This window comes from Squalius cephalus, assembly GCF_949319135.1.
Source record: "Squalius cephalus genome assembly, chromosome: 22".
Classification (NCBI taxonomy): Eukaryota; Metazoa; Chordata; class Actinopteri; order Cypriniformes; family Leuciscidae; genus Squalius; species Squalius cephalus.
The window spans coordinates 22,946,580-22,974,105 of record NC_137143.1 but is presented as its reverse complement, the minus strand read 5'-3'; the positions used below and the strand labels follow the sequence as shown (position 1 = coordinate 22,974,105).

At 37.4% G+C, this 27,526-nt stretch overlaps 3 protein-coding genes across 3 annotated transcripts; 1 reads left to right on the top strand and 2 right to left on the bottom strand.

Annotated features, from left to right (window-relative positions):
• Positions 1 to 366: 366 nt before the first annotated feature.
• Positions 367 to 12,186, top strand: acad9 (acyl-CoA dehydrogenase family, member 9). The gene is made up of 18 exons (XM_079856912.1): positions 367 to 628; positions 847 to 940; positions 2,652 to 2,753; positions 2,839 to 2,945; positions 3,049 to 3,149; positions 3,239 to 3,317; positions 3,407 to 3,581; positions 4,883 to 4,956; positions 5,043 to 5,118; positions 5,208 to 5,278; positions 5,812 to 5,931; positions 6,029 to 6,157; positions 7,048 to 7,127; positions 7,990 to 8,116; positions 8,403 to 8,480; positions 9,939 to 10,067; positions 10,876 to 10,948; positions 11,193 to 12,186. Exons 1-18 carry the CDS (start codon positions 449 to 451, stop codon positions 11,291 to 11,293), a joined length of 1,896 nt encoding a protein of 631 aa, XP_079713038.1. The 5' UTR covers positions 367 to 448; the 3' UTR covers positions 11,294 to 12,186.
• LOC307150584 (uncharacterized protein) lies at positions 11,529 to 15,020 on the bottom strand (the record flags this gene model as incomplete). Its single annotated transcript, XM_079857935.1, has 7 exons — positions 11,529 to 11,691; positions 11,881 to 12,023; positions 12,253 to 12,464; positions 13,745 to 13,898; positions 14,350 to 14,454; positions 14,553 to 14,717; positions 14,820 to 15,020. 7 exons carry the CDS (start codon positions 15,018 to 15,020, stop codon positions 11,529 to 11,531), a joined length of 1,143 nt encoding a protein of 380 aa, XP_079714061.1.
• Positions 15,021 to 17,605: 2,585 nt separating this feature from the next.
• On the bottom strand, positions 17,606 to 25,528 carry LOC307150583 (uncharacterized protein; the record flags this gene model as incomplete). Its single annotated transcript, XM_079857934.1, has 6 exons — positions 25,385 to 25,528; positions 24,846 to 24,983; positions 23,989 to 24,147; positions 18,290 to 18,471; positions 17,721 to 18,212; positions 17,606 to 17,614 (listed from the first exon to the last, which is right to left on the bottom strand). Exons 1-6 carry the CDS (start codon positions 25,512 to 25,514, stop codon positions 17,606 to 17,608), a joined length of 1,110 nt encoding a protein of 369 aa, XP_079714060.1. The 5' UTR covers positions 25,515 to 25,528.
• Positions 25,529 to 27,526: the final 1,998 nt, after the last annotated feature.

The following is a 27,526-nucleotide window of genomic DNA, read 5'->3' as shown; positions in this document are numbered from 1 at the left end:
GACCTACAGACAGCTGGTGAGAAAGGGAACTGTGCCCTTCTTGTCTGTCTGTCTGGCTTGCTGTGGGCTATAAATAGAGCAGCTTTGAGGGTTAAATCCTCATTGTCAACACCAACAACACTGGATCGCTGCCCAGAAAAGGACTGCAATGAAAGAGAACCACTGAACAACTAATTACTGTTTGTTTATTAATATTTGAACGCATGAAATCCACATAAATCTGAGCAACAATTTTGATGAATTCAGTGACTAGTGGGAATTCACGATAAATTTTCACTCAGCATTGAAATGAATAACATCATGTGTATTGCAGCTAAACACTGACATCTGCAGGGCATAAAAAGAACTGCACCCTAATTGACTCGTGTCGTCATCAATGTGAGACGAAAATGGGTGAAAGGTGTTTCAGACAGTCGTAGGGTGATCAGGGTGAGTGTTCACGTTAAAGATGACCCTGAACAAACTTACTCTTTTGACAAGTACTGTCAAGCTTGGGAGAAATTTGTTCGCTGCACGAGTCGCGAAAAATGGAGATTGTCTGCATCGCTTTCAGTCGCGGCGATCCATTAGATCCAGTGCGAGGAGTTTGGCATATGCTAAAGATATGTTCCTGGGCAAAGTAAACAAGGTGATGTAAGCAAAATGCAGCATAATTTGTTTTTACATAACTGACGTACCTATTTAAATGTTGAGCACTTGAGCAGGGGAAACCGCTTTGTATGTATATATATATATAAATATATTAATCATTATTATAATATTCACTAAAAAAAATCCATCTTGGTTAAATATTCTGGATAAGACTGTGATTTTACATGAAAATAATGCATAGCCTACATCTTTCAGGCTGAAGTCTTTCCCTACCCAGAAATCAGCAATGAAGAATTAGAGGAGATGAACCAACTTGTTCAGCCTGTGGAGAAGTTTTTCAGTGAAAATGGTGGGTTCAAAGAAAGCATGCATTATTGTGCTTTTGTCTGTTTATTGTGAGCTTTCTGTACATATATTGTGTTGTATTATATTATACTAATGTACTTTAATATTTGGTAAATACTTGACATACTTGTGTCCACTTGTTAATCAAGTCCACTTGTTTAAAATTCCATTTTTTTCCCATCTAAAACAGCATTTGATTAACAAATAAAGTATAACAAGGTAACTTTAGTTAAAGCTGCAGTTCGTAACTTTTTTTGTGTGTTCAAAATGTACCAAATGTAGTTGTATGTAATAGGGCTGTCGCGATAACCACACTATCGCAGTAACGTTACCGCGCTACTGACAAGCCAACCGCAGAGGAATTCAAGTAACTGCAGCAACCGCGATATTCACATCTTCTTTTTTCATAAGGCGAAACCCTTCTTGTTTTGAACTTCGTGCATGTGTATTGAATGCTAAATAAGTTAATAATGATAATAAGACGTGGTGATCATGGTTTTATCATGGTGATTTGTACAGAGGCTTCGTGGATTTGCACTTAAGCCTAAACAGACTGTGAATGAGAGAGATCGACTGAGCGCGTGCGATTACCTGCGTCTGTATTTGAGGTCAAGTCAGAATACTCGTGAAAAGGTTGCCGTGTCCAAGGAAAGTTAAATATTTGTCCTGTCATCCTTTTAACGTTTAAAATAAAGGGTATTTACCATGAATGGCATCAGCGACAGCGCTGGTCAGCATCCACAGCGTGAGGAACTCGCGGTCGCGGGAAACAAAACTCAGTGAGTCACGCATTGAATCAATGCCATTTGTCTCTATTAAGTGAAGCTTCAGTGTTACCCATGCGACGCATTGCTGGTCAGCTGAGCCTTGAAAAGTGGAGCTCAGAGTTAAAAATAATTAACCTTGTTTCACTACTATCTTTTAATGAATCAATCAGCGTTTTTGAACGTGTTGTTGAATGAATGGTTTAATGACTCACTCAAAGACAGTCCGTTGACGTAACAACTGCGCTCTGAGTGACAGGCTTTCAATGCGCAGAGTTTATTTTATTTTTTTACAGTCTATGGTTTATTGGTTACTGAAAATGTACTCGTTTTTGTGCATGCTGACCACATCATGACACTTATTTATATAGCAACAAATAAATCCAAATAAATTAATAAATGCGGTAAAACCGCATATCGCGCTCTTGAGCCACTCAAAATTACCGCAAGGGAAAATCCTTCACCGCGACAGCCCTAGTATGTAAGAAACGAGTACATCAAGAAACCATTTTCCAAATCGGGGTTTTTTTTGTTTTGTTTTTTTGTCTTTTCCTGAATCACTACGGTGCACCTATAATAAGTGTTTATATTCGGACTATTTTAGACTGGTTCGGGTTGTACCACTGCGGAGTATCCCAGTAACTGCGTGACTCGTCATAGACATAAACAGAGAAGTAGCTCCGGCTACAGTGTTCTTCCGCAAGACGCACGCAGTTCTGTTTATTAACCGCTAGAGCCCCAAAAGTTACGGACTGCAGCTTTAAATAATAATTAACAGAAATACTTTTGTGCTTTAGTGGAAGCAAGTAAATCTTCCATTTGTACAACTTCTTTAAGATTTTTATATTTTATATTTAAAAAGTTTTAATACCTGATCTCAGCTTTTGCATTTTCATGGATTTATTCAAATGACTGAGACTTTTTCTGTACTTGTGCAAATATCACCTCTAGTTGATTCTCAGAAGATCGACCATGAGGCCGTAATTCCTCCTGAGACTTTAAATGGGCTGAAGGAACTTGGGCTGTTTGGGATCCAGATACCTGAAGAATATGGTGAGACTGACCTCTGACCTCATACGACAGACTATTTCTAATATACCGTCAGAGTTTCATCTGCTTGTTTGCATGTTTCCTCCAGGCGGTCTGGGCCTCTCAAACACCATGTATGCCAGGTTAGGAGAGATCACTTCTTTAGATGGGGCTATTGCAGTCACACTTGCTGCACATCAAGCCATTGGCCTGAAGGTAAGCGAACGACTTTCGGTGTTGCATTGTGGGTCCTATTATTAACTACTATGTTGTTTGATATTTCAAAGACAATTTACATAACATAGCCATTGCATTTTAGGGAATTTTGATTGCTGGAAATGACGCTCAGAAAGCAAAATACCTTCCCAAACTAGCAACAGGAGAGCACGTTGCAGCTTTCTGCCTCACTGAACCTGGAAGGTATCGCATTTCACCTAAGATTTAGAACCGATCCTTTTTCAGATCTGCTACGATTATCATTTTAAATGAAATGTACTCTCGTGTGTTAGCGGCAGTGATGCTGCATCTATACAGACACGGGCCACGCTGACAGAAGATGGGAAGCACTTCTTGCTCAATGGCACAAAGGTGACAGCTTCAGTCAGATCATTCTGTCTAGCTTAGTGAAATCTCTTCACTTGCTGTATTTCGATTAAATCTTGTTGTTTGATCTCAAGTTTTGGATTTCCAATGGAGGATGGGCAGACATCATGACCGTCTTTGCCAGGACAGAAGTTGTTGACAAAGATGGTCAAAAGAAAGATAAGATCACAGCTTTCATTGTAGAGAGGGCGTTCGGTGGCATCACCAGTGGCAAACCTGAGGACAAACTAGGCATCAGAGGATCAAACAGTGAGTTTGATATATATATATATATATATATATATATATATATATATATATATATATATATATATATATATATATACACACACACAATTTTGGTAACACTTTACAATAAGGTTCGTTAGTTAACATTAGTTAATTTATTAATTAACATGAACTAACAATGAGCAATACATTTGTTACAGTATTTATTAATCTTTGTTAATATTAGTTAATAAAAATACATCTGTTCATTGTTTGTTCATGTTAGTTCACACAGTGCATTAACCCTCTGGGGTCTGAGGGGTTTTCTGGGCCCTGGAGGTGTTCTGACATGCTCTGACATTTGTGCTTTTTTCAGTTATGTATAAACATGTTAATGGCAAAGGTGTAAATTCACTCTATATAGCACAAACAGGGCTACCATAATATGTGAGCAACATGCATGTATATGTTTGAATTTTAAAAAAAATAAAAGTGAAAGTTGCTGAAATAAGACCACAGAACACATACTAAATATGTGTCAACAAGACTAATGAATGTTGTCGCTTCGAGTTCTGGCTTCAAAATGATGTGAAAATCATCCTGCCTAATCGTTCACACACAATTTAAATCAATGTATTGTTTTATAAGACAGGTTTTGTTAACAAATATTAACAAATACAACCTTTTATTTTAATAATGTATTAGTAAATGTTGAAATTAATATCAACTAAGATTTATAAAGGCTGAAGAAGTATTGTTCACTCTTTGTTCATGTTAAATAAGGTAGTTAACTAATGTTATACCGTGGTCTGGGTGAATACTCGATTCTGATTGGCTGCAGGGTGTCCATTAAAAAGTGATAGAGGACACCTAGTAAATGAGTTCTGGTGAAACTGACTGTTTACCGTTCGAAATTAATAAATGCGCTGGCTACATCAGCTGTAAGTAACCATAGCAACAGTCAGTCAAAGTATCTATACGGACTATAAATATCTCCGGTTGCTAAATAAACCGTCAGACGTAACCAGGGAAACCAAGTTATTGTTTGTAAAAACTTTAGATTTCGATTGTAAAACTAATTAAAATATAAACTAATGTTTTAAAAATGTGTTATTTGGCAAGTGACCATGGTATAAGCGGGTTAATGCCCTTCGAGGTGTCCATTGTCAGGTATTATTGGATACCTGACAATGGACACCTCGTCGGACATTAACCCTTACTTTTAACTAATGAACCTTATTGTAAAGTGTTACCCAATATTTTTATTGATCTAAATGAAGTTAAAAGGGTGTTTGTGCCCTTTTTTGGCGCGCACATTCATTGAATATTTGTACTTTCCACAGCTTGTGAAGTCTCATATGAAGACACCAAGGTGCCAGTCGAGAATGTAATTGGTGAAGTCGGTGGTGGTTTTAAGGTGATCAGAGCACACAACCAGTGCATTTTAATAACACTATGATAACGTGATGTTGCATTGACACGTGACGTGTGCGTCGTCTTTAGGTCGCTATGAACATCCTGAATAATGGGCGCTTCAGCATGGGCAGTGCAGGTGCAGGGATGATCAAGAAGCTGATTGGTGAGAACATGATTCATTGAAAATTCACAACACATCCTTTAAATTTAAATCTCTAAACTATACATCCTTTTCATGCCACGCGATTCCAGAGTTGACATCAGAATATGCAGGCACGAGAAAACAATTCAGCAGGAACCTTTCTGAGTTTGGAATGATTCAGGTACATTTTAGTCATATTGAATTTATTATTAGTAACAACTCCAATTAGAGAGCTCTACAATTCAATTATTACTAGTAACAATTACAATTAGAGAGCTCTCTAATTGAATTTTTACTAGTAAAAAAACGAATTAAAGATATGTATAATTGCAGAGCTCTGTAATTGAATTAAAGAGCTCTGCAATTGCATTCTTACTAGAAACAATTCAATTGTAGAGCTCCGTAATTAAAAATGAATGGAAGTCAATGGAGACATATGACTAGTAAAAATTCATTTGTAGAGCTTTCTAATTGGAATTGTTACTAGTAAAAATTAATTTGTAGAGCTTTCTAATTGGAATTGTTACTAGTAAGAATTTAATAAGAGAGCTCTCTAATTGTAATCGCTACTAGTAAGAATTGAATTGTAGAGCTCTCTAATTGAATTCTTACTAGTAAAAATGCAATTACGACGAGTAACGCTGGGTACAATTTAAGCTAAAACGGCTTGCCATAGTTATTTGTTCACTAACATTTTATTTTACTTGGACACAGGATAAGTTTGCTACCATGGCTCTAAATGCGTTTGTGATGGAGAGCATGGCTTACCTCACTGCTGGAATGATGGACCGACCTGGAGTCCCAGACTGTTCTCTGGAGGCCGCTATGGTCAAGGTGAAGTAACTTGAAATCATAAACGTTTATAACTGAAAAACCTCACACTGGAGCTGCTCCTGATATCATCAAATGAGCCTCAGCTGTGTTTTTACAGGTCTTTAGCTCTGAGGGCAGCTGGATCTGTGTGAGTGAAGCTCTGCAGGTTTTAGGAGGCCTGGGCTTCACCAAGAACTACCCCTACGAGCGCTACCTCAGGGACTGCCGCATCCTCCAGATATTTGAGGTACAGAGGAGCATGATTACAACTGTAATATGTGTGTTATACTGACATGAAAGGGAAGCACAGCTGTATTTGTAAGCTTTGTGACAAGTTCAGACTTGTGAAGTACAGGGGTGCTGTGAAATAAAAGTAGCAAAATTACTTTATGTAAATTACAGAGGTTTCTGTACAATTGTTTTAATGTTTTTGAATGTGAAATATTATTACAATTTAAAAATAACTGTTTTCTATTTTAATACATTTTGAAATGTAATTTATTCTTGTGATGGCGATGCTGAATTTACTTCAGTCTTCAGTGTCACATGATCCTTCAGAAATCATTCTAATTTGCTGATTTGGTGTTCTAGAAATATTTCTTTGTGGGATTTTTTTTATGATTATTTGATGAATAGAAAGTTCAAAAGAACAGCATTTATTTAAAAAAGAAATGTTTTGTAACATCATAAATGTAATTAATGTCACTTGATTAATTTAACACACCCTTGCTGAGCTATCTTACTGACCCCAAATTTTTAAATGGAAGTGTACAATTTATTTAACATGAAATAGTGGCAAAAAATAGACTAAAAGCAATTATTTTGTTATTTTACCTTTAATATTAAACCTTAATAGTTGGGGTCAGTTAAACTTGAGGCTTGTTATTATTATGTTACGATTATTATTTTATGTAATTATCTGAATTTAATTAGATTTATTTATTTGGGTTTTATTGTCTTATTAATTAGATTACTTGGATGGCAGCTTTAATTTGTGTAGTAAAAGAAAAATCAGTTTTTGACCACCAGGGGGCATGTTGACAAACGTAAGGTTCCAGCACGAACGTGCAAAAACAATTAAATGAGAAATGCATTATATAATACAGTTTCTTTTTTTCTCTCTCTCCCTCTTTTTAGGGTACTAATGAGATTTTGAGGATGTACGTTGCACTTACAGGAATGCAGTATGCCGGAAAAATACTAACAGGAAAAATAAAGTATGTAAGAAATTTATAAATGTGTCATTCTTCATGATTAGTTATTTAAAGGGTTAGTTCACACAAAAATAAAAATTCTGTCATCATTTACTCACACTCATGTCGTTCCAAACCTGCAAGACTTTCGTTCATCTTCAGAACACAACTGAAGATCTTTTCGATGAAATCTGAGCCAGCTCTACATTCCATAGACAGCTACACAACTGACACTGACGCTTCAAAAAGTTCATAAATAAATCGTAAAACTTATCCATATGAATTTAACTGTTTACTCGAAATTTTCTGAAGCGACTCGATCGCTTAATAATATATGATGAACAGATTCATTTTAGGGTTTTATTCATATATAAACATTGATCAGTGAACATAAACAGAAGCTCAACCGAACCTGCTTGACGCGTGAGAATGAACCTTATTGGTTCTTGCTGAATCTTAAACGTGCTGCGTAACACGAGAATGAACCTCATTGGTTCTCTAGCAAGCATGATTGTGCTTCCCTTTACCATAACTGATTTTTGCATTGATCAATGTTTAAATGTGAATAAAAGCCTAAATTAAATCTGTTCATCATATAATCGAGTCTCTTCAGAAAATGTTGGACTAAATTCAAATGGATTAGTCTCTTTATGATCTTTTTGAAGCGTCAAAGTGGTAGTTGTGTACTTGCGTAGCTGTCAACGGAGGGACAGAAAACTCTCAGATTTCATTAAAAACATCTTCATTTGTGTTCTGAAGATGAACGAAAGTCTTACTGGTTTGAAATGAGGGTGAGTAATTAATGACAGTTTACATTTTTGGGTGAACTATACCTTTAAGAGTAAGACAGCTGCATTCTTTAACATGTGCAATTGTCTTCTCACAGGGAGATGAAGAAGGGGAATGTGGGGGTGGTCTTTGAGATTCTGGGAAAGAAATTGAAGGACTCAGTGGGGAAGACGGTGGACTTTGGACTGACCGGCAAAGATGGCGTTGTGCACCCCAGTCTGACGGTACAGAACCAATGCTGCTTGTACTTGTGCTCTATTTGACTGTAATCAGCAATAATCATGACACCAGTGGTCATAAAATGAATGTACGGACTACGTCATTATAGTAATAACATTGATGTCCTGTAAATGTCCCGTCACCCTCACATCTGATCTCGTCTAGTTCTCCTGCAATTGACATGTCATCAGGCGCAATCCTTCCTTCTGATCTCTCCTTTAAACCCGTGTGGTCGAGTAATTGAGCCCAGCTTGTTTTCAGCAAAGTGATGATGTCATCGTTCTCCCACAGGAGAGCGCCAAAATGTTTGAGCAGAACGCTGCACTCTTCGGCTCTACTGTGGAAAGCTTACTGTACCGATATGGAAAGGTAATAAATACAATGTATGTAAATACTTACATTATTTTGAAACTTTGCAGCTGGTTTGATTTTAGAAAATGAAATTATTATTTATTGTATAATTGTTTTTACAGATTTTTACTTCAGCGTTTACCATTTTGTTTATTTTGATCAGACACTGGATGATGGATATTGTCATGTCGAAGCAAAACTCTTTCTTTCTGTATAAAAACTGCTATATTTATAGTAAGCCAAGCCTCATAGTCACCGGTCCCATCAATCTCACATTTTCCCCACCATCAGTTTTTAATCGGAGTTTGTCCACATTCCTCAGATGCTGCCAGAAAATGAAAAACGACTATTCGTTTAACGTACAGCCATGTTATTTCTTTGGGTTGCTATCGTAACGCACAAGGTAATTAGCGTGGGCCGTTAGCGCTGCTGGGACCTGGTCTCTGGTCCCTTCTTTCCTGCTAGGCTGAGGTAATGTTCATGTGTGACACAGCTGGCCTCACTCTCTCTTTTCTGAATGAACGTCTGTGTGGCCGTGCTGTTGTATTCAGACTGCAGTCACAAGAGTGCAGCCTGGAAGTGCTTCAGATTTCCACGCGCTTTTTTTTCTGTTGGAGCGCACAACATTTCATCTTCATTCATTCTCATTTGCAGGAAATATTTAAAGGAATAAATCCCCCCGCCGCAGTGTTTTTGCTTACATGCTGTGTGAAATACGAACTGTATAAAGGCAGGCACAGGATGTGCTTGTCTCTTTATGGGTATTACCGTAAGGACGGCCTTGATTTGTCCTACTTTAAATTACCTAGATCAACTGAAACATCTTGAAATATGATATTCAGACAGTGTTTAATTTTAGAATTATTTTCAAAATGATTACAATGGTAAAGTCATTTTTGTAAAAAAAATAAAATATATATATATATATATATATATATATATATATCTCAAAAAAGGTTTTTAAAATCATGAGAAACTAATTTAGTAAAGTTTGTCTGGTAGTGTACACTACCGTTCAAAAGTTTAGGATCAGTAAAATGTTATTTATTTATTTTTAAAGAAATTAATACTTTAATTCAGCAAGGATGCATTACATTTTCAAATGAGTAAAGACATTTATAATGTTACAAAATCTATTTCAAATAAATGCTGTTCTTTTGAACTTTCTCTTCATCAAAGAATTCTCTATCAAACTATCACGGCTTTTCCACAAAAATATTAAGCACAACTGTTTTCAACATGATGATAATAAGAAATGTTTCTTGAACACCAAATCTGTATATTAGAATGATTTCTGAAGGATCATGTGATGCTAAAGACTGGGGTACTGGCTACTGACAATTTAAAATCATAGTAATAAATGGCATTTAAACAAACAATCTTATTTTTTTGCATAGCATTTGAATTTTAAGACCTTTAACAAAACAAAACCCTCTAATATCACAGATTAAACAGTTGAAACATGGTCTGTTTCAGACAATCGTTGAGGAGCAGCTTGTGCTGAAGAAAGTTGCAGATGTATTAATTAACCTCTACGCCATGACAGCCGTCCTGTCCCGCACCAGTCGCTCCATCAGCATCGGCCTGCGCAATCATGACCATGAGGTAACACTCTTAAACCTTCCTCACTGAGGTCACAAGGTCAGCCGAAGTGAAGGAGCACTTAACCTAGACCTGTAAACTGATTTACAGTATTGAGACTTGTCTGGAGACATCAACCTTTTGTGTTCAGTGTTCAGTCAAAGCATTTAAATGAAGGATGCATTGGTGAATGAGTACAGATTAGGGCAGAAAAAAAGAAATGCTTCATTAACTGATATTAGAGAGGACTTAACTTGAAAGGATCATTTTATTTGTTTGTGGATGTTGCAATGTGAAAAATGCATTTCTTCTCAGAAGTCCCGGGAGGCATTTCAATAAGCTGAATTGTAATTTATAGCAGCACAGCGGTTTTGATTTTGCATGAGAGAAACAATTGATGGAAACAATGTAATGACTTTTTTGATTTATGCTGATTGCTTGCAATTTGCTTTATCCAACTTTATTGGATGTTATACATGCTTTTAAACATACACTGCCGTTCAAAAATTTGGGATCGTTAAGATTTTTTTAATGTTTTTGAAAGAAGTCTCTTATGCTCACCAAGGCTTCATTTATTTGATTAAAATCAAATACTGTAATATTGTGAAATATTGTAGTAATTTAAAATAACTCTTTATATTTGAATGTAATTTATTCCTGTGATGGCAAAGCTGGATTTTCTGTCATTTTTCTGTTGATTCTCCTTTTGTTAAATTTATTGTAAGGTCACAGAGTTTTGCCTACAAAAAGTCATTATCAAGGAAATTTGCTTGCACATTAATTTTAAAATCGTTAATGTAAACGACCTTGTTAAATCTCCACTGGCTTTCAGGTGCTGCTCACCAACACTTTCTGCAAGGATGCTCATTTCAAGAACAACTTCTTGTTGACTCAGCTTCAAAAAAGTGAGTAAAACGCACAGCTATAATTGATACCAGCCCTCCTCGTTTTATTGCATAGCAAGACAAAGCGCTTGCACATGTTGTAGAATTTCCTCCACAACCTTACAAACCATAAGTCAGTCACTAACACTTGCATGCGCTCTTCATGCTGTTCCAATTACCATCCGCCTAATAACTCCAGTCAATGCGACGCATTAGATCAGAGCGTTCAGATTTAGTGAATGATTGGGGTGTGTGTTCTCTACAGATTCCCCGGAGAACAACGATGCCAACATAAAGAAGATCGCCCAGGAGGTCTTAGCTAAGAGGGCGTATGTCTGCTCACATCCCCTGGACAGGACCTTCTGACATGGCTCTCGTTGTCCGACAGGCTTCCCACAACCCTGTCTCAGTTTAACCCAAAAGAAGTGCAGTAATGATTGAGCCTCACTTTATAATGTTTTAGTTCTTTTTATGTCGGTTTTCTATGACATAGTGCCACCTAAGTGCTTCTTAATATTGGTTGAAGAACATAAAATCAAAATCATGTTGAAGTAATACCTTTAATGCACATGTTAGGTGATGTCTTTGTTGGTTCTCATCTCTATAATGTTTCTGCTGTGTTTGAAGTGGGCACTTTCATTGGCGTCTGTGGGCCTTCAGCAGGTTTCTGGAAGGAGTGTATGCTTTGCTCTTCATCCGTGAACGGTAAAGCAATTCGCTTGTGCAGGATTGAATGTGGCCTCCAGTAATCTCTGTTAAAATATCTAAATGTTAATGTCAGAGCAGTTTCGTTATGAGGTTAAGGTATAACATTTGTTGATTGTTTAATTTTTTTTCTCATTAATGGTACTCTGAACGGTTCACGTTCCTTTCCAAGTTGTGGTATATTAATTTAAACCAGTACAAACGAAAGCACAAGGATTATTTCTAACCAGAAGTGGAATTTGCTGTACTGGGATGAGTATCTTGGAATTGCGTTTTTGTCCCAGCTCAGGCTGTGGTTCTGAAAGGGTCCCGGAGCAAATGGAACATTGGCCTCCTTCTCTGCTGAGCCGATCGTTTCAGAGGGCTGTACCACAGAAATAACGGGAATGGGCTGAAGGAAAAAAAACAGGGATTAGATCTCGAATACCAAGCTTAAACTGTTTTAAAGCATACTGAAGTATGTTTGTTGAGAGTTTGTCAAGAAAATATGTACATCAGTATCCATCCATAATATCTTATCTAACAATAAAACTTACATCATTTTAAAAATGATATTTGACTGTCATTCATATTTTTATTTTCTGCAGTAATTTCAATTTGGAAAATCTATTTTTTTGTACTTTTAAAGACATTCCTGGCTTTTTCAGAGAATATTTCATGGGCTTGTCCCTCAGTATGTCTTGTAGCTTATCCAAGCCCTCTCGCTTCATGTGACATTTGAACTCGGGAAGTCTTCCTCTTCCTGTTGAGCTCTCGCCAAGCAACATCTTCCTCTGCCACCTGTTGCACTGGGCATATGCAGCCTGGAGCTGGTCCTCATGGAGAGCCTCTCCTACGCGAAATACAAGGTAAAACAAGTCCCTTTAGGATCAAATGGAATACTCAATTCTGATTGGTCAGTCTCTGCTAGTGATGGGTGCTTTTGAAACACTGCTTCATGAAACATTTATGAATCTTTGTTTCGAATTAGTGGTTCGGAGCTTGTTTCAAATTTGCCAAGTCATGTGATTTTAGCAAACAAAGCTGTTACATCATACTGTTTCAAAACTTCTAAAGGTTCGTGGCTAGAAACCGATGATTTGGTTTTGCCATGACCGAGTGTCTAATGTTTAACTGATCTCGGGTCAGTTTTATAATATAGGTTAATTTTTAATTAATTTCATTAATTTGAATACTTTTTAATTTGTTGCTTTAACTGATTTGGTGCTGCCAGCCCATTGTGTTTTGAAACAGTGAATCATTTTGTGAAGCAATTGGTTCAATTGATTCAAAGTTTTGAAAAGTTAAGTTTCTCCCATTACTAGTCTCTGCATTCAGCGGTCAGATATTTTCGAATATTCACCATCTTCCATGGCAACACTGTTTCAGTCCAACTTTTCATGTTTCATTCAAACGCATCTGGCGCCATTTTGCATCTCAATTATCGATTGAAGTGAAAATGTGTTTAAAAATGTGAGACGCAGCTGGGCAGTAGAATAAAAAAGTTCTTGAAATTTTAAGGTATGCTATTGTAAAGGTGCACTGTGTAATTTTTGTGGCATCTAGTGGTGAGGTTGCGAATTGCAACCAACAGTAGTTACGGTGGCCGACAGGAAAAGATGTCGTCTTAGAGAGCAGAGAGTAGCCAGCAAAGCAACGAGGTTTCTTTACAAAGATAAATTAAGAAATTAGGTTTACTTATTCAGTAAAAACGTTATTTATTCAGTAAGAACTTATTCAGTTCATCATGTAAGGTCTTTATACACCACTGAAAACATAGTTATGTATATGATATTACATTTCTGTCAACTGATCCTCCTAAATATTACACAATGCACCTTTAAGGTAGATTTTTAAAAAGTTGAACTTCTTGAGCACCACATTTAAAAAAAAAAAAAAAAAAAAAAAGTATGAAAAAATCATTCTGTGTGAATGGCCACTAATTTATTATTCTTTAGTGGAAGCTTTAAGATACTATACCGGTACAATTATAAAAAATTAAATTATTTCCATGCAAATCAATATTTCATGTCCATGCATTTACTGATTTGGTGAGTAGCTGTTTAATAAGAATAATCAAACATGAAATGGCATGATTTGTTCATGTTAAGATGTCACCAGTCCAAATGTTACCAGTCCAATGGATGCACAAGGGGAGCTCTGGTCCAAACTGTAACGGGGGCTTGGAGTAAAGGTCAAAATCCTGATATCTCTCGATCCATGGCAGCCTGGATCTAGAAAGCGTTGGCTTCAGTTTATTCCCATGGAGAATGTTTTCTCTCCAAGACTGTGAACCAATTGGCATAACAAATTAATGCTTTTAATTTAGGAAGCACACACATAACACATGCAGTTGCTTAAATGGGAGAAACTGCTAATGATAACATCAATCTGTCATCTGTAAGGTTCACATTTTTGGGTGCTATGCTCATGTTCAGCAGGGAACAATAAGTTACAGACTGTGAAAGGCAGATAAATCAATTTCAGGCAAGCACATGCTTCTAGATAACGCTCTGTGTCCCATGAGTCAATCAGCTTTAGCCCTGTCACTATACTTGTAACTAAATACTGTTTTAAGCTCTGGGGATCTGTAAAGAGGTGGGCAAGGTAGGTAAACATCAGTAAAACTCTATCTTGTTGCTTAAGCTCTAAGGAATGCCTATAAAGTTGACATTGCACTGAGAGAGAAACATGACACAGATGGAGGTAACGGTGGTATGGCATGACATCAACAGCACCATTCTCAGCTCCTCTATCCGAGCATCGTCTGGACGCTTTGGGTGCTGGTTAGATTCAAAACTGCTCCTAAAACCTGGATAAGAGAAGCGAATGCAAGTGGAGTCCTAGAAAGAGGATAAATAGCCACATTTTACTTAGTTTTGCATTGCTAAATAAAGGCTTAGAGGTTGTTTTTATGTATTTCATGGAAATTGGTGCCAACCTTTGAAAGTTCTCTGTAGAGTAATTCTCCACTCTGAGTTGGAGAGTTCATTGTTTGAACATTGTGGTAATGGATGATCTGATCGTCAGTTACATTATGCAAAAGAACATTAGGCTTTGACTTTTGCAAGTTGCTACTCGCCCTATGGACCTCTTCGATATTTGCCTGAAATAAAAACTGCCTTTAATCAATTGCTAACTCAATTTCCCCCCCTTTTTTGAGACCGTAAACTTTTTTGTTGAACATACAGTATCAGTTATTCATTACCTGAATGAAGTCTTTCACATTATTGCCCCCATTCTGTTTCCATTGTAAATATTCTGTGTTGAAGTTGTCTAGAGGTATTTGAGTTCTCATTCTAATGTTACGATGATCAGGTAAATCCTGAGATTCCTGGGACTCTGTCGCCATCCATAGCTCTCTTCTCCCGAGATCCGATCCAAACTCCTTGCTTAAACTGAGAACCATGTCGGTTGATGGGAACAGGTTGAGGCGCACTGCTTCTTGAAGCTTTTTTGCTTGGCGGATGTGGCTTATACTGAAAGATTAGTTACAAACATTTAAACTTTCTTGAACAATATCTCTGTATTTCACAACATTTGTTCATCTAGGTTTAGCAGATTTAGCAAATGCTTTTTTGTGAAGTATATTGCATCCAAGTACACAGTACTTGTCACCATGTTGAAATTGTAGTCACACCAAAATACTCTACTAATGTAAACACTGTTCTTCTTTGTATAGACCATTTCAACAATAACAAACGCGTTGGAATGCTACTGCGCATGTTTGGCCCTGAAACATTTCCGGTGGCGCCATTTTTAAACCACAGATCTGTGAAAACAAGCGCATACTTTTTAAGTCTAGCGAAAAGGCAACGGTTAAAGTATTTCCAAAAACTGAAAATAAACGATGATTGAAATCATCGGACCCTTTAAATAAGACTTTGATGCGTTAACTTTTTTGCGTGTACACGAGAGATTCGATAAAAGCATATCGCAGTCTGGATGCTTACAATTAATTTTTTAGCGAAAAGGTTGGGAACATTTATTCGTACAATGTGGATGACATCTGTCTTGTGTTTGGTGCAGATGAAGTCAAACAGCGTCAAAAACGTACTTATCATGGTTTGTCCGGGGAGGTTACGAGTGGGCATTTCACTTTCATTGCTGGGTCAGTCTGTATATCTATGCAAATATTTATATTTATTTGTACAGCCCTATTCAAAATACATATCGTTTCAGAGCAGCTTTACAGAACATGCATGTATATTACAATGCTAAATGTATGCTAGTAAACTAATCGCTATATGCCATTACTCATTCCAAATGTGTTAGGTGAAGTTTGTTGCTGTGGAACGGTGTGTGAGGGTTTAAATGTACTATCTGAGCCCTTCATGGTCACAAATAAATAGAAGGTGAATGCTTTTTCTAAAGCATAAACCTGTATTAGTCATTTAAGATAAACGTAGATACGTGCAGGTTAATAGGGGTGGTGTGTCGCAATGGATAAGACACATGCCTTTGGTGTGAGAGACCCGGGTTCGAATCCACTGTGAGACACCAATGTGTCCTTGAGCAAGACACTTAACCCCTAGTTGCTCCAGAGGCGTGCGACCTCTGACATATATAGCAATTGTAAGTCGCTTTGGATAAAAGCGTCAGCTAAATGAATAAATGTAAATGTAAATGTAATTGTACAATTAATAAAATATACAGAAAACACTTTTAGGTCCTTGATGTGTGTGTGTGTGTGGGTGTGTGTGGGTGTGTGTATATATGTATAGTAGTCAACATTTAAAGTGGATCAAAAAAGTTCATTAAAGTTGTCCTAAGACAAGAACGGTTATTGTTCAAAATGCATATATAACTTTGATGAAAGGTTTTGATCCACTTCAAATGTTAACTAATATATATATATTTATAAGCAAAAGAAACACCTCTCACTTTCAACAGCTTTTATTTCCAGCAAATGTTAATATGTGTAAATACTTGAATGAACATAAAATGCTTCAACAACTGAGACAACAACAAACATGTTTCACAGACTTTTTTGACAAACAGAAATGGAGTTATGAGTCCCTAAACAGAGCGGGGGTCAATATCAAAACAGCAGTCAGTATCTGGTCTGTATATTGCTAGTTGCTTAGTATCCAGCCTTCTCGCTTCACTGCTGCAATCCAGGCGCATTTTTCACAAATCTAACCGCTTTAATTTCCAAAAGAAGGTTTGTTTCGGGCCAGAGGGAGGACCCAACTAACGAGCAACAAGAAACTAATTTTAATTTAGATATTTTAAATATCAGGATTAAATAAATAATCGCAATCACACTGTACATCAAGCGCATCCTGCCATTGTTTTGAATGCGCTCGACAACTCACCGGAAACGTCCAAGGAACAAAGACGTCACTTCCTTAAACCGGCAAAAGGCCGTTGAAATGGTCTATAACCTACTGAGAAAACCAAGAAAAAAAGGACCACGCTGTACGGCAAAGAAGATGTGTGTGGGTGTAATTGCAATTATACCGTTTCATGGCTTCAAGGCAGGCATGAGGAACCGTATTCCTGATAAACACCAGAGGCTCCATCATAATGGTCTCAAGTGGCCTCAGAAGGCAAATCGGACTCAGACCCACGTCAAGCATGTCATACAGTCGCTTTGAGAAACTCAATTCTGAGTTATACAGCACAGTCACCTGTTCCTCCTCATCTCCATCCAACCTGGAAAAGATCAGATCGGTCTGTATGATCTTCAGGAATTTTTGCTTTGCTGCATATTGGTAAATGTTGTGCACATGTGGGAGCATTTTAAATGATGACTTTCTTACTTTATAGGCACTGTAGTCCACAGTCTTTTGACTGCTTGATCCTTCAATCCTTCCAGAACCAGAAGGTGTAGAGCCGTATCCATCATATGAAATCCAGTGAGAACATTTAGCCTTTTGTTCTCTTTTTCTTTGGCACTTATCTTATGACCAGATAGAACCCTTTGAATAGTTTCCTCTGGATAATGATTTAGTTGGAAGGCATCTGTATTAATTTGTAGAATTTCGGATGTCAGTTTGGCTAAGATGCGAGTATTGTTATACTTAAAGACATAAATGATGCGACCAAAAGGACTATCTCCTTCATTATTGCCATCTTTAGGATGGAGGGGGTAAGCTATCTGCACCTGGACTTTTAGTTGGGCGTCAGCTTCGAGATAATGACCCACTGGCATTGCGATATCTGAGGAAATCTCAAAAGAACTTCTCGGTTCATTTTTCTCAGAAGCAGAACAACTAATGGGCAATGTCAGCTTCAAATATCTGCATCCTCTGAGAAGATCTGAAAGATCTAGTTTTGCTATTCCATATGGATCATGGTGTTCAGTATCTGCCTTTGGTGTAGTCCATAGATCTACACTTGCTAGTTTAGCATCATTGGGGTCAGTCCCAAATACTGCGGGTGTGCTGGAGGGTTTTTCGTTTTTTCTATCCCGATCATGGACTTCGATCTCCATTGGTGGACCTCTAAGAAACTCAAACAGCTTTCCAGGGCTCGGACCGGTAAAAATCACATTCACATCCTTAAAGTAGATATTAGCATTGTGATCATGGCCTTTGGTTCTGTAAATAGGCTTGTTGTGGAACTTGTACTGGCAGTAGACAGGAAGGCATTTTTCCTATTGAAAGATGAATTTGATTATTCTACTATTAATGTTGTTGAGTAATGAAACTAATCATTTCTGACATAGCATACCTTAAGTATATGGAAAGGAATGGGAGATGATGGCATAGAAGCAGATAAAACTGTGATAACTAGTGGGTTGAGTTCAGCCTTTAGCTGCTCTGATATAAGTGGCTGATCCAGAGTGATATTCCAGAATCCCTCTTTCACCTTTCCGGAACAGAATCCCAGGCAGTCAATGAGCATCATACTCCCTAACATGAAGACACAGTACATGCCAGCCAATGTTTAAAACATATATTACATATAAGTCTGGTTTCACAGACAGGGCTTAGATTAAGCCAGGATTAGGCCTTAGATCAATCAGGACATTGAAGTAGCTTTTATAAACGTGCTTTTACTGGTTTCAGTTAAAACACCTCAAACATGCAGTTTAGTCTGGGACTAGACTAAAGCTTTGTCTGTGAAACTGGGGGAATGACTATATCATTTTAAAGTTTGGGGTCCGTAAGTTTTTGACTTACTCTTATGCTCACCAAAGCTGCATTTATTTGATTAAAAATACAGTAAAAACAGCAATTTTGTGAAATACAATTTACATAAATATATCCTAAAATGTCATTTACAGTATTTCTGTGATGGCAAAGCTGAATTTTCAGCATCATTTCTCCAGTCTTCAGTGTCATTTGATCCTGAAATCATTCTAATATGCTGATTTGGTGCTCAAAATTTTTTTTTACTAATAATGGTGTTAAAAACAATTGTGCTGTTTGATATTTTTTTGTGGAAACTGTGATGCATTTTATTTAGGATATCTTTATCGATATATCTAAAAGTTCAAAAGAGCAGCATTTATTTGAAATAGAATTTGAACTCTTTTGTAATATTATAAGTGTAGTTAATGTTTTGATTAATTGAATGCATCCTTGCTGAATACAAGTATTGATTTCTTTCAACAACAAAAAAAAGTCTTACTGACATTAAACCTTCAAACAGTAGTGTATATGTTATAGTTTAACTGTGGGAATGTCCTCCGCTCCCATTTTCTACATAGCTGTAATTCTTATAAAGTGCATTTGAGAATTCTTTCTTTAATGGATAATAGTTTGGCGAAATAATAACAGTACTGAATGATAGCCTCCATCCTGTAAAATCCAACCCTGCAATGAAAGGAGCTACATGTGATTTGTCTGGCTCGGCTTTATGGTAACAAGGCTAAAATATTTCCCAAGTGAAGGCTTTCATCAGGAGCTCCTGCTGGGGGTCTGGATGAGACACATCAAAAGCTAAAGAACTAGTCGGTCGGCTTTGGCTGGTGCCATTCCACAGCCAATTAGAGGCTAAGTATCACGAACCCTGCAGGGAAGCCCCCTTACACAATCCACCCCACAGCGCTCAGGCATAAGGGAAACAGCCCCTAAATGGCTGGCTGCCTAGCTAAAGTCATGTTCATGATGTATTGTATAAACATAACATTCACTTACAGGAAACCTGTGTATGAGAGCCATATGAGTGGGAGAATACAACCGCTTTTGGCTACTTGATCCTAAAACTACCATAAGGACTTTAATGCAAGTATCTTACTCTGTGTCTAATGGTAATGCTATTCACCTTATTCTGCTCTAAACAATGCGCACCGCCATGATGACGACTCCGGTTGTCTACTTCCAGTTCGTAGCAATAGACCTACTACTACCTGTACTTGCAGCGAGAGAATGAGTTCATGCTCCACATGTGCTGTTGTTGGTTGTTTTAACAATTCTAAGAAGATAAAAAACTTTTTAGAAACTGAGTGCTTCGAGCATAAGATAACAAGGAGAGAATGCCCAAGTCCGGTTCCGTATCAGCTACATTCAGTGCCAGAGAATAGACGTTTAGAGTGGTTAGCTGCGCTAAAACTGAAACATCCACTGAAAAAGGTGTATGTCTGTTCGCACCATTTTGTTGTTTTGAAGGCCCCATGGATGACCATCCCATCCCAGAATTATACCTTGGATATGACAGACCAGTGGTGAAGAAGAGACGTACAATTGTTTGTGTCAAAGCAACAGGTAAGCCACTTTTAATGTTGAGTTGTGTAGCTGGTTAGCGATAGCACCACTTCACAGCTAACCTAGTTAGCTACCTCCGGTTGTTTACATTTTTATGAGCTCCACCGGCCTGCTACAAAAATATTTGTGTTATCTGTGGGCAGTCTAACCTACATTTTTATGAACAATATGCCCATTATGTCGCTGGATGGAGTAAATGTGTTAAAAACATGGCCATTAATGGTTTATGCCTTTGTCCACTGAATGTTACTGTAGGTTTAGTGCTATGAACTCCACTGAGGGCTATCGTAGAGCTAGCTGCTATCATTATGTGGGCCAGGTGGTTGTTAGCCTGAGTGAAGAAGAGCTTCCATCACCATTTATCATAAGCTTTTATGTAATGTTGTCAGTGTGAGAAACATGGACAGAGACTGTAGAGTGTGAAGTGACACATCACACAGCACTGTTTCCACCCAGTGGGAAGATCCATCGCTTTGGGACCACAACTATGGTGAACAGCAGGGTGTTAACGAGACGGCCAAAGATGCCACAACACAAACTGAAGATTTCAGCTACTCCATGCTTCAGAGTGATGCCGATTCATTCCTCTACACTGGAGTCTCACTGGAAACCTTCAACTCCCTTGTTTCCACCTTAGATGGATTTGCTAAAAGGGCTTTTGTTTTGTCAGTGCGTGATCAGATACTAATGAAACTGATAAAATTAAAATTAAATCGTGTGCTGGGTGACCTTGGTAGGCAGTTTCATGTGTCTCGGAGTGTTGCCAGTAAGGTTATCTCATTCTGGATTGATAAAATGGAGGAGGTCTTGCGCCCTCTTATTATCTGGCTCCCAAAAGAAACCATTAAGGCCACTATGCCAACTGCATTCAAGAAGTGTTTTCCCAACACCACCTGTGTCATTGACTGCAGTGAAAGTTTGTTACAGAAGCTGAAAAATCTTGACTCTAGAGGGGAGTCCTACAGCCATTACTACTCGCACAACACAATCAAATACCTTGTTGCTGTTGCCCCATGTGGCTTAATCATGTTTTTCTCAACTGGATATGGAGGATGTGCCAGTGACAAATATATCACTATGAGCTCTGGTATCTTGGACTATTTAAAGCCTGGAGGCGAAGTCATGGCAGATTGTGGGTTCTTGATTCGTGATTTACTGTTTGAAAAAAGGGTCAAATTGGTTCTGCCTGCTTTCACTAGAGGGGGTGCTCAGCTAACTGAGGAACAAGTCACAGCAACTCGCAGGATTGCAAATGTACGGATTCATGTTGAGAGGGCAATCAGGCGACTTAAAGTATACAAGATCTTGTCTCAAGTGATACCAATAAACATGAGACATCCTCAGAATCTGTGCGGCCCTCGCCAACTTAAGGGGTGATCTCATCTGCGAGTGATAAGTAACAACGGTGATGTTCTGATGTTGTAGTTGCATTTGCGCGCACACACACACACACACACACACACACACACCCACACCCACACCCACACCCACACCCTTTACACATCTACAAAAATTGCTCCGGTATATTTCATATTGATACTCGCTGGCTTTTGTAATTTTTTACTGTTTATATTTACTCTCTGTATTAAATTTGTTGTTATTCTTTGTGTACAATAGATTTGAACAGATTTGCATACAATTTTACATGAACAACATTATGTATTTGTAAATTCACTTATGTACAAAAATACTTATGCTCAGCATTTTTAAATGTACGGAATTGATTGTGTAAAAAAATGAGTTTTCATACTGTTAACAGCAGCAGCACTTAACAGTTGTTTTGAGATTTGAATAAAATGTTTCTGAGGGATATTTTCTATGAATTCATTATGCTTATGTATCTGTTCTGCAGTTTCAGTCCCTGACCAACAAATTCATCCACAAGCTGGGGCAACATTGTTGAGAAATAAAATCTTTTCAGATATCCTACCCTCTCCAGAACATAGGGCTCATCAAATGGTACAGTGAACATAACTGTGTCATTTGGGCTCCAGATAAACAATTTGGCCAGATAAACCGGCACAAAACATGCCTAATTGTATCTGCATGTAATATACTCGGCTACCTGTTTTCTGAAGTTGTGGTACTCCATCTACTGGCTTGATATCACTGCAGTTATGGTCAAGTTGATCCAAGAGGGTAGAATGGAGTTTACTTGGCATGGGACATTTTATTTTGAGTAGGACAGATGAGTCAATTACCCCATCTGGGCTGGCAGACAACCATGGCTCTGTGACACTAACAACGATGCCCCTATGTGGAATACTCATGCCTTGCTCTCGAAGTGAATTACCAGCAACCACCTCATTCTCCTTACCATAATTTGTGGCATAGTTGCCACATGTACTCTGCCATAAACTTATCAGGAATGGTGGATGCTCTAGAAGGAACCTTTTTAGCTGAACTTGCAGTTATTCTAAATTTTCTTGCATTGTGCCACAAATCGTAAGAGCTCTGCTCCCTTGAACATACAACTCATAGAAACTTTTACATGTCTCACATGTGAGATCAGAACCGGCATGGGTTTGATGGGGTCTTAAAAATCTTGCATCTACTGCAGTATGCAAGGCTACAGGGTTGCACTACTGGTTTTACACTGTAACACTTGCCCAATAGACTGTTTTTTTGGCTTTGTTGGGTCTTTGTCTACATTATTTATAAATTCTGCATGTGACATATATTGTAGGGTGTTTGGAAGTGGCTGAGCACCTGACACCATAATGCTAAATTCATCCCCTGCCATGTGGTGGCTTAAGTTTGTCCCTCAGTTGTTTTGGCTCAAGGTTCCTGACTGTCCCTGCATTCCACCTGCGCTGCTCATCTGTACATGCAAGCCCTGTCTTCCTGCAGTAACTGCATTCTCAAAATGTAACAAGCACATTCACCTAATACATTACCAGAGTCAGATCTATGTTTCAGATTGTGTCATCCCCACATTGCTAAACTAAATCGAAAAAAACATTCATCAAAAGTGATCTGATCACGTTATTTTTATTAAATCACAGATAAAAACAAAATGATTTTTTTTTCCTTCATACCTTCCAAAGGACAGCTGCAGCATGACTGCACGATCTCCCTAATCCAGCAATACATGAACATCCGACAGTCTCTATCACCCCGACTGCTGGAGCATAACCCAAGCAATAAGCTTAGGCTGGTTAGCACTTTGACTCCTGTCTACCTCTGCTTTCAAAAAGACATAGTCTACGTGCTTCAGTAAAGAAATTCTCCCGACTTTATTTCTATAGAAGTAATTGAAGGCCTGGGTGCTTTTGTAATTGTGCATCTCCTCACGATACACCCTCCGAAAAGATAAAATAATTAATGATGTCAATATGGCTAACTCCTGGCCATAGCTTCATGTCATCCACCCAACCTGTCAATTTTGAGGGATGTGGCACTCAGATATGGTCGCCTTTACAATCTTTTGAGATTTCATCGGCGGTGTGTAGCTACCGACTACTGCCCATCTTGACCGAACAATTATCTACTACTTTAATAACTTTAAAAACTATCACCATAGCTTTTACGCTAGTGCTAGCATGCTATGTTAACAAACACTTCAACCGGAAGTAGAAAACCGTTTAGTCAGTTGAACCCGCTATGAATCATGGGAAATAGAATGGGCAAAGAATAAGGTGAATACAAGAACATGAATCTTTACATGTTCAACAAACATTCATGAACTATACTCTTCTGAGGTTGCTAGGAAGAACCTACCTGCAAGAAGAGGAGCGAAACTGAGTTCCAGTGTGGCGGCTGCCTTTTCCCGGTTCGTCTCCATGAGTTCTGCAGACTCCTGGGTGGGTTTCTGGAAGAGTGTCGTCTTAGTGGGTGTTATTTGGCTCTTTTCTTTTGTTAAGCCACTATTAATAGGAACTAAAAAGAAAGACAGAAGTTAAGTGACCAATGATGTGCTATTTCAAGAGCCATAATGATAATAATGGGTTGAGGCAATTTGTACACTCTAAAAAAATGTTAAACCCAACTTTAAACCCAACCATTGGTTTACATTTTTTAAATAAAACTTTGGGTTGGTCCGTATTTGACACAAACATGGGTTGATACAACCCAGCATTTGTTTAGAGTGTATATATATAGATATATCAAGCTATTTAATGTACACTACCTTTCAAAAGTTTAGTCAGTATGTTTTTTAAAAGAAATTAATACTTTTATTCAGCGAGGATGCATTAAATTGATAGTAAAATCTTTTATGTTACAAAAAGATTAATATCTTTTGAACTTTCTATTCAACAAAGAATCCTGAAAAATCACAGGAATAATAATAAAATATATTCAAATAGAAAACAGTTATTTTAAATTGTAATATATCACAATATTACTGGGTTTACTGTATTTGTGATCAATTAAATGCAGCCTTGGTGTGCATAAGAGATTTCATAAAAAAAAAAAAAAAAATCTTACCGAACCCTGTAACTACTTTTTATCCTTATAATGTTACTTTGGCATTAATATGACTATATGCAATCAAACCTATATGCATATTGTTGTAAAACATAATAATCATTGATCATATAAGTCTTTTATTAGCATTCAGTATAAACATACTATACCTGTGGCAGAGCGTAGCTCCAAACGCTTCCTATAGTCAGCTGATACTAGAGCTTTGCTGTTTTTCATAGATGTCCTTGTTCTCCGGTTTTCCTTCTCATAGATAGCTCTCATCGTAAAAACCATCTTCCTGATGCCACCTTTGAAGACATTTGATGTTGCAGCTGAATATTTTTTCCAAGAATGATCACTAGAAATGATGCATGTTCTATTGTGCTTTGTGATACACAAGTATAATGTATGAGGATGTAACTAGCAGTGCATGTGAATTTCACACATGAGATTCCTAGTCATGTTTCTGCCTACTGTGATGTAAATTAATGTCTTTAAATCAGTTAAAATGGCCCCCTTCTGATGTAACTGGGTAAGACAAATATTATTTGATTTATTCGGTTTTCACTTTGTAAAGTAATTATGCTCTGCAGTGTCTTAAACTGTAGAATAGATCTTGCTGTATAATAGAGGTGTTCAGACCAGTGAAAGTTACAACAAAGGAAAACCTAATTGGAAGCACAATCAATAAAACAGTGGTAGATCGTACCCATTTGAACTGAATCCTCTCCAGACCTCTCCTGTGGAAGTCTGAAGGCTTTGGGTCTGTCATTCAAGGCTTTGAAGGATATCTTGTCTTTGCTGTCCCACACTCTAACTGTGACCTTATGGGAGGCCATTTTAATTAGAAGATCTCTGGTCACATTGACTTTCAGATTCTGAGACCAACTCACCCACACCTGGTTTCCTTCTCGCCATGGCTTCAGCACCTAGTCAGAACACATAGCACATGATTTCATGATCATCTGAAGATTTATTCTATTTTAAAAAGACAAAAATAGAATTGCACTGCCGTTCAAAAGTTTGGGGTCAGATAGTTTTATTCAGCAAGGAAACATTTAGTTAATTGTAAATTGAAATTTGTAATGTTGCAAAATATTTCTATTTAAAAAAATGCTGTTCTTTTCAACTTTGTATTTATCAAAGAATCCTAAAAAATGTACCCCGGTTTTCACAAGAATATTAAGCAGCATGACTTTTTTCAACATTGATAATGATAAGAAATGTTTCTTGAGCAGCAAATCAGCATATTAGAATGATTTCTGAAGGATCTCAGCTTTGCCATCACATCATTTTTTACTGTATTTTTTAATCAAATAAATGCAGTCTTGGTGAGCATAACTCAAAAACATTTAAAAAACTGCAAACTTTTGAATGTTATAAAAAAAAATTCACAACTTTTTTCTTTAGTCAAATCAACTTTAATTAATGTGGTTCCGATAACATAATATTTTGAGTTTCTATTTATTAAAGCAATCTCCTTCATTGTGTTAGCTCAAATTTTACATTTCAATGAACACAAAATTTTAAGGCAACCAGGTAACTTACTCTTTTAAGTTAAACCAACAATATTTTGGGGTTGGGGTATTGTGATAAAGAATTAAAACACACATAAAGATCATTCTCAAATGTGCAAATTATTCTTTCTAGGTAGACAAAAAGTGTTCACCCTAAACAGCGAGGTGCACAATAGAAATCCAAGAGGGCAATTAACTGAAACTCTAGCCCAGCTTTCTTTGGGTCAGTGATGCACAAACTTGTGCATAATGTATTAACATAGATTGACAACAACAACTGTTTGCTTATCAAGTCAAAGTAGTACTAGTTAGTATTCTACATATAAATAATTGAGCATTTACAAGCTCCTGCTTATTAACCCCTAATTAATTCCAATAGTTTACCTTAGTGTCATTGGCCATGTAGAGTTTAGCCGTTGTAACGTTACCAAACATCACTAGATCCGCTCTGATTGGTTTAGGTTCATCAGGCAGCATGTTGTACTCAATGCAATAATAGCCCTCAGCTCTGGGGGCCTCCACATTGGATGGCTCTTTCTTTGGCCCTTTTTTTGTTTTCTCAGAATTTGTAAAATACTCCTCATGTTCTACTTGATTAAAAAAAAAACACACACAGAATAATATTATTATTCATGCAAAGTTTTATATGACTGTTTAGGCATGATTATGTCAATTTATTTCATTTACTAGTGTCAGGAAAAATGATTTCATCATCACATATAAAAACAATAGCATCGCCATACCTTTAAAGATTGCTAATGCAATGCTGACTGTACAGGTGACAACATAGCTGGAGTCTGTTGTGAATGTTGTTATGGTTTGTTCATCCACAGAACTGGATTCTGGCATCTTCATATTTGGATCTTCACTTTCGTCAGCATCAGGTCCACAGTCTGTGAGGAGTTCGGCGTTTAAAGACAAATCTTCACTTCTCTTCATGTCAGGTGATGCTGAGTTCCTGCATTCCATTGTGTTCTAGAAATATCGGTCTTGGATTAGAAGATATTAAAACCATCACAACAAATATGGTACTATTGTAGTGTACAGTAATGGTTTCAGATGGCAATACCACAGTACATGATAAAAATCATCTGTATTATTATATCATTTCTAATTTAAACATTATGTAATTAGCAAGCACTATTATTTTACAAAGTTCAACTAAACTTACTGTACCATAACTGACCCCTCACCGCTACTTTTATGTTTTAATTGAGCGCATAAGCATTAGAGAACTTTGAAACGTTGGCTTTTGTTAAGGAATGCTTTGCGTCGCCTTGACAACCGGAGTCGCGTGAACATAATAAAGCGCGCTCGCTGGTAAATAGGAAATG

Bases quoted from the DNA above. Each gene is read 5' to 3' on its own strand.
- acad9 (XM_079856912.1), top strand. From the start codon at position 449: ATGACCCTGAACAAACTTACTCTTTTGACAAGTACTGTCAAGCTTGGG. The intron at 2,754-2,838 runs GTGAGACTGACC...TGTTTCCTCCAG, and splicing joins CCAGATACCTGAAGAATATG to GCGGTCTGGGCCTCTCAAAC. The intron at 10,068-10,875 runs GTAACACTCTTA...ACTGGCTTTCAG, and splicing joins TGCGCAATCATGACCATGAG to GTGCTGCTCACCAACACTTT.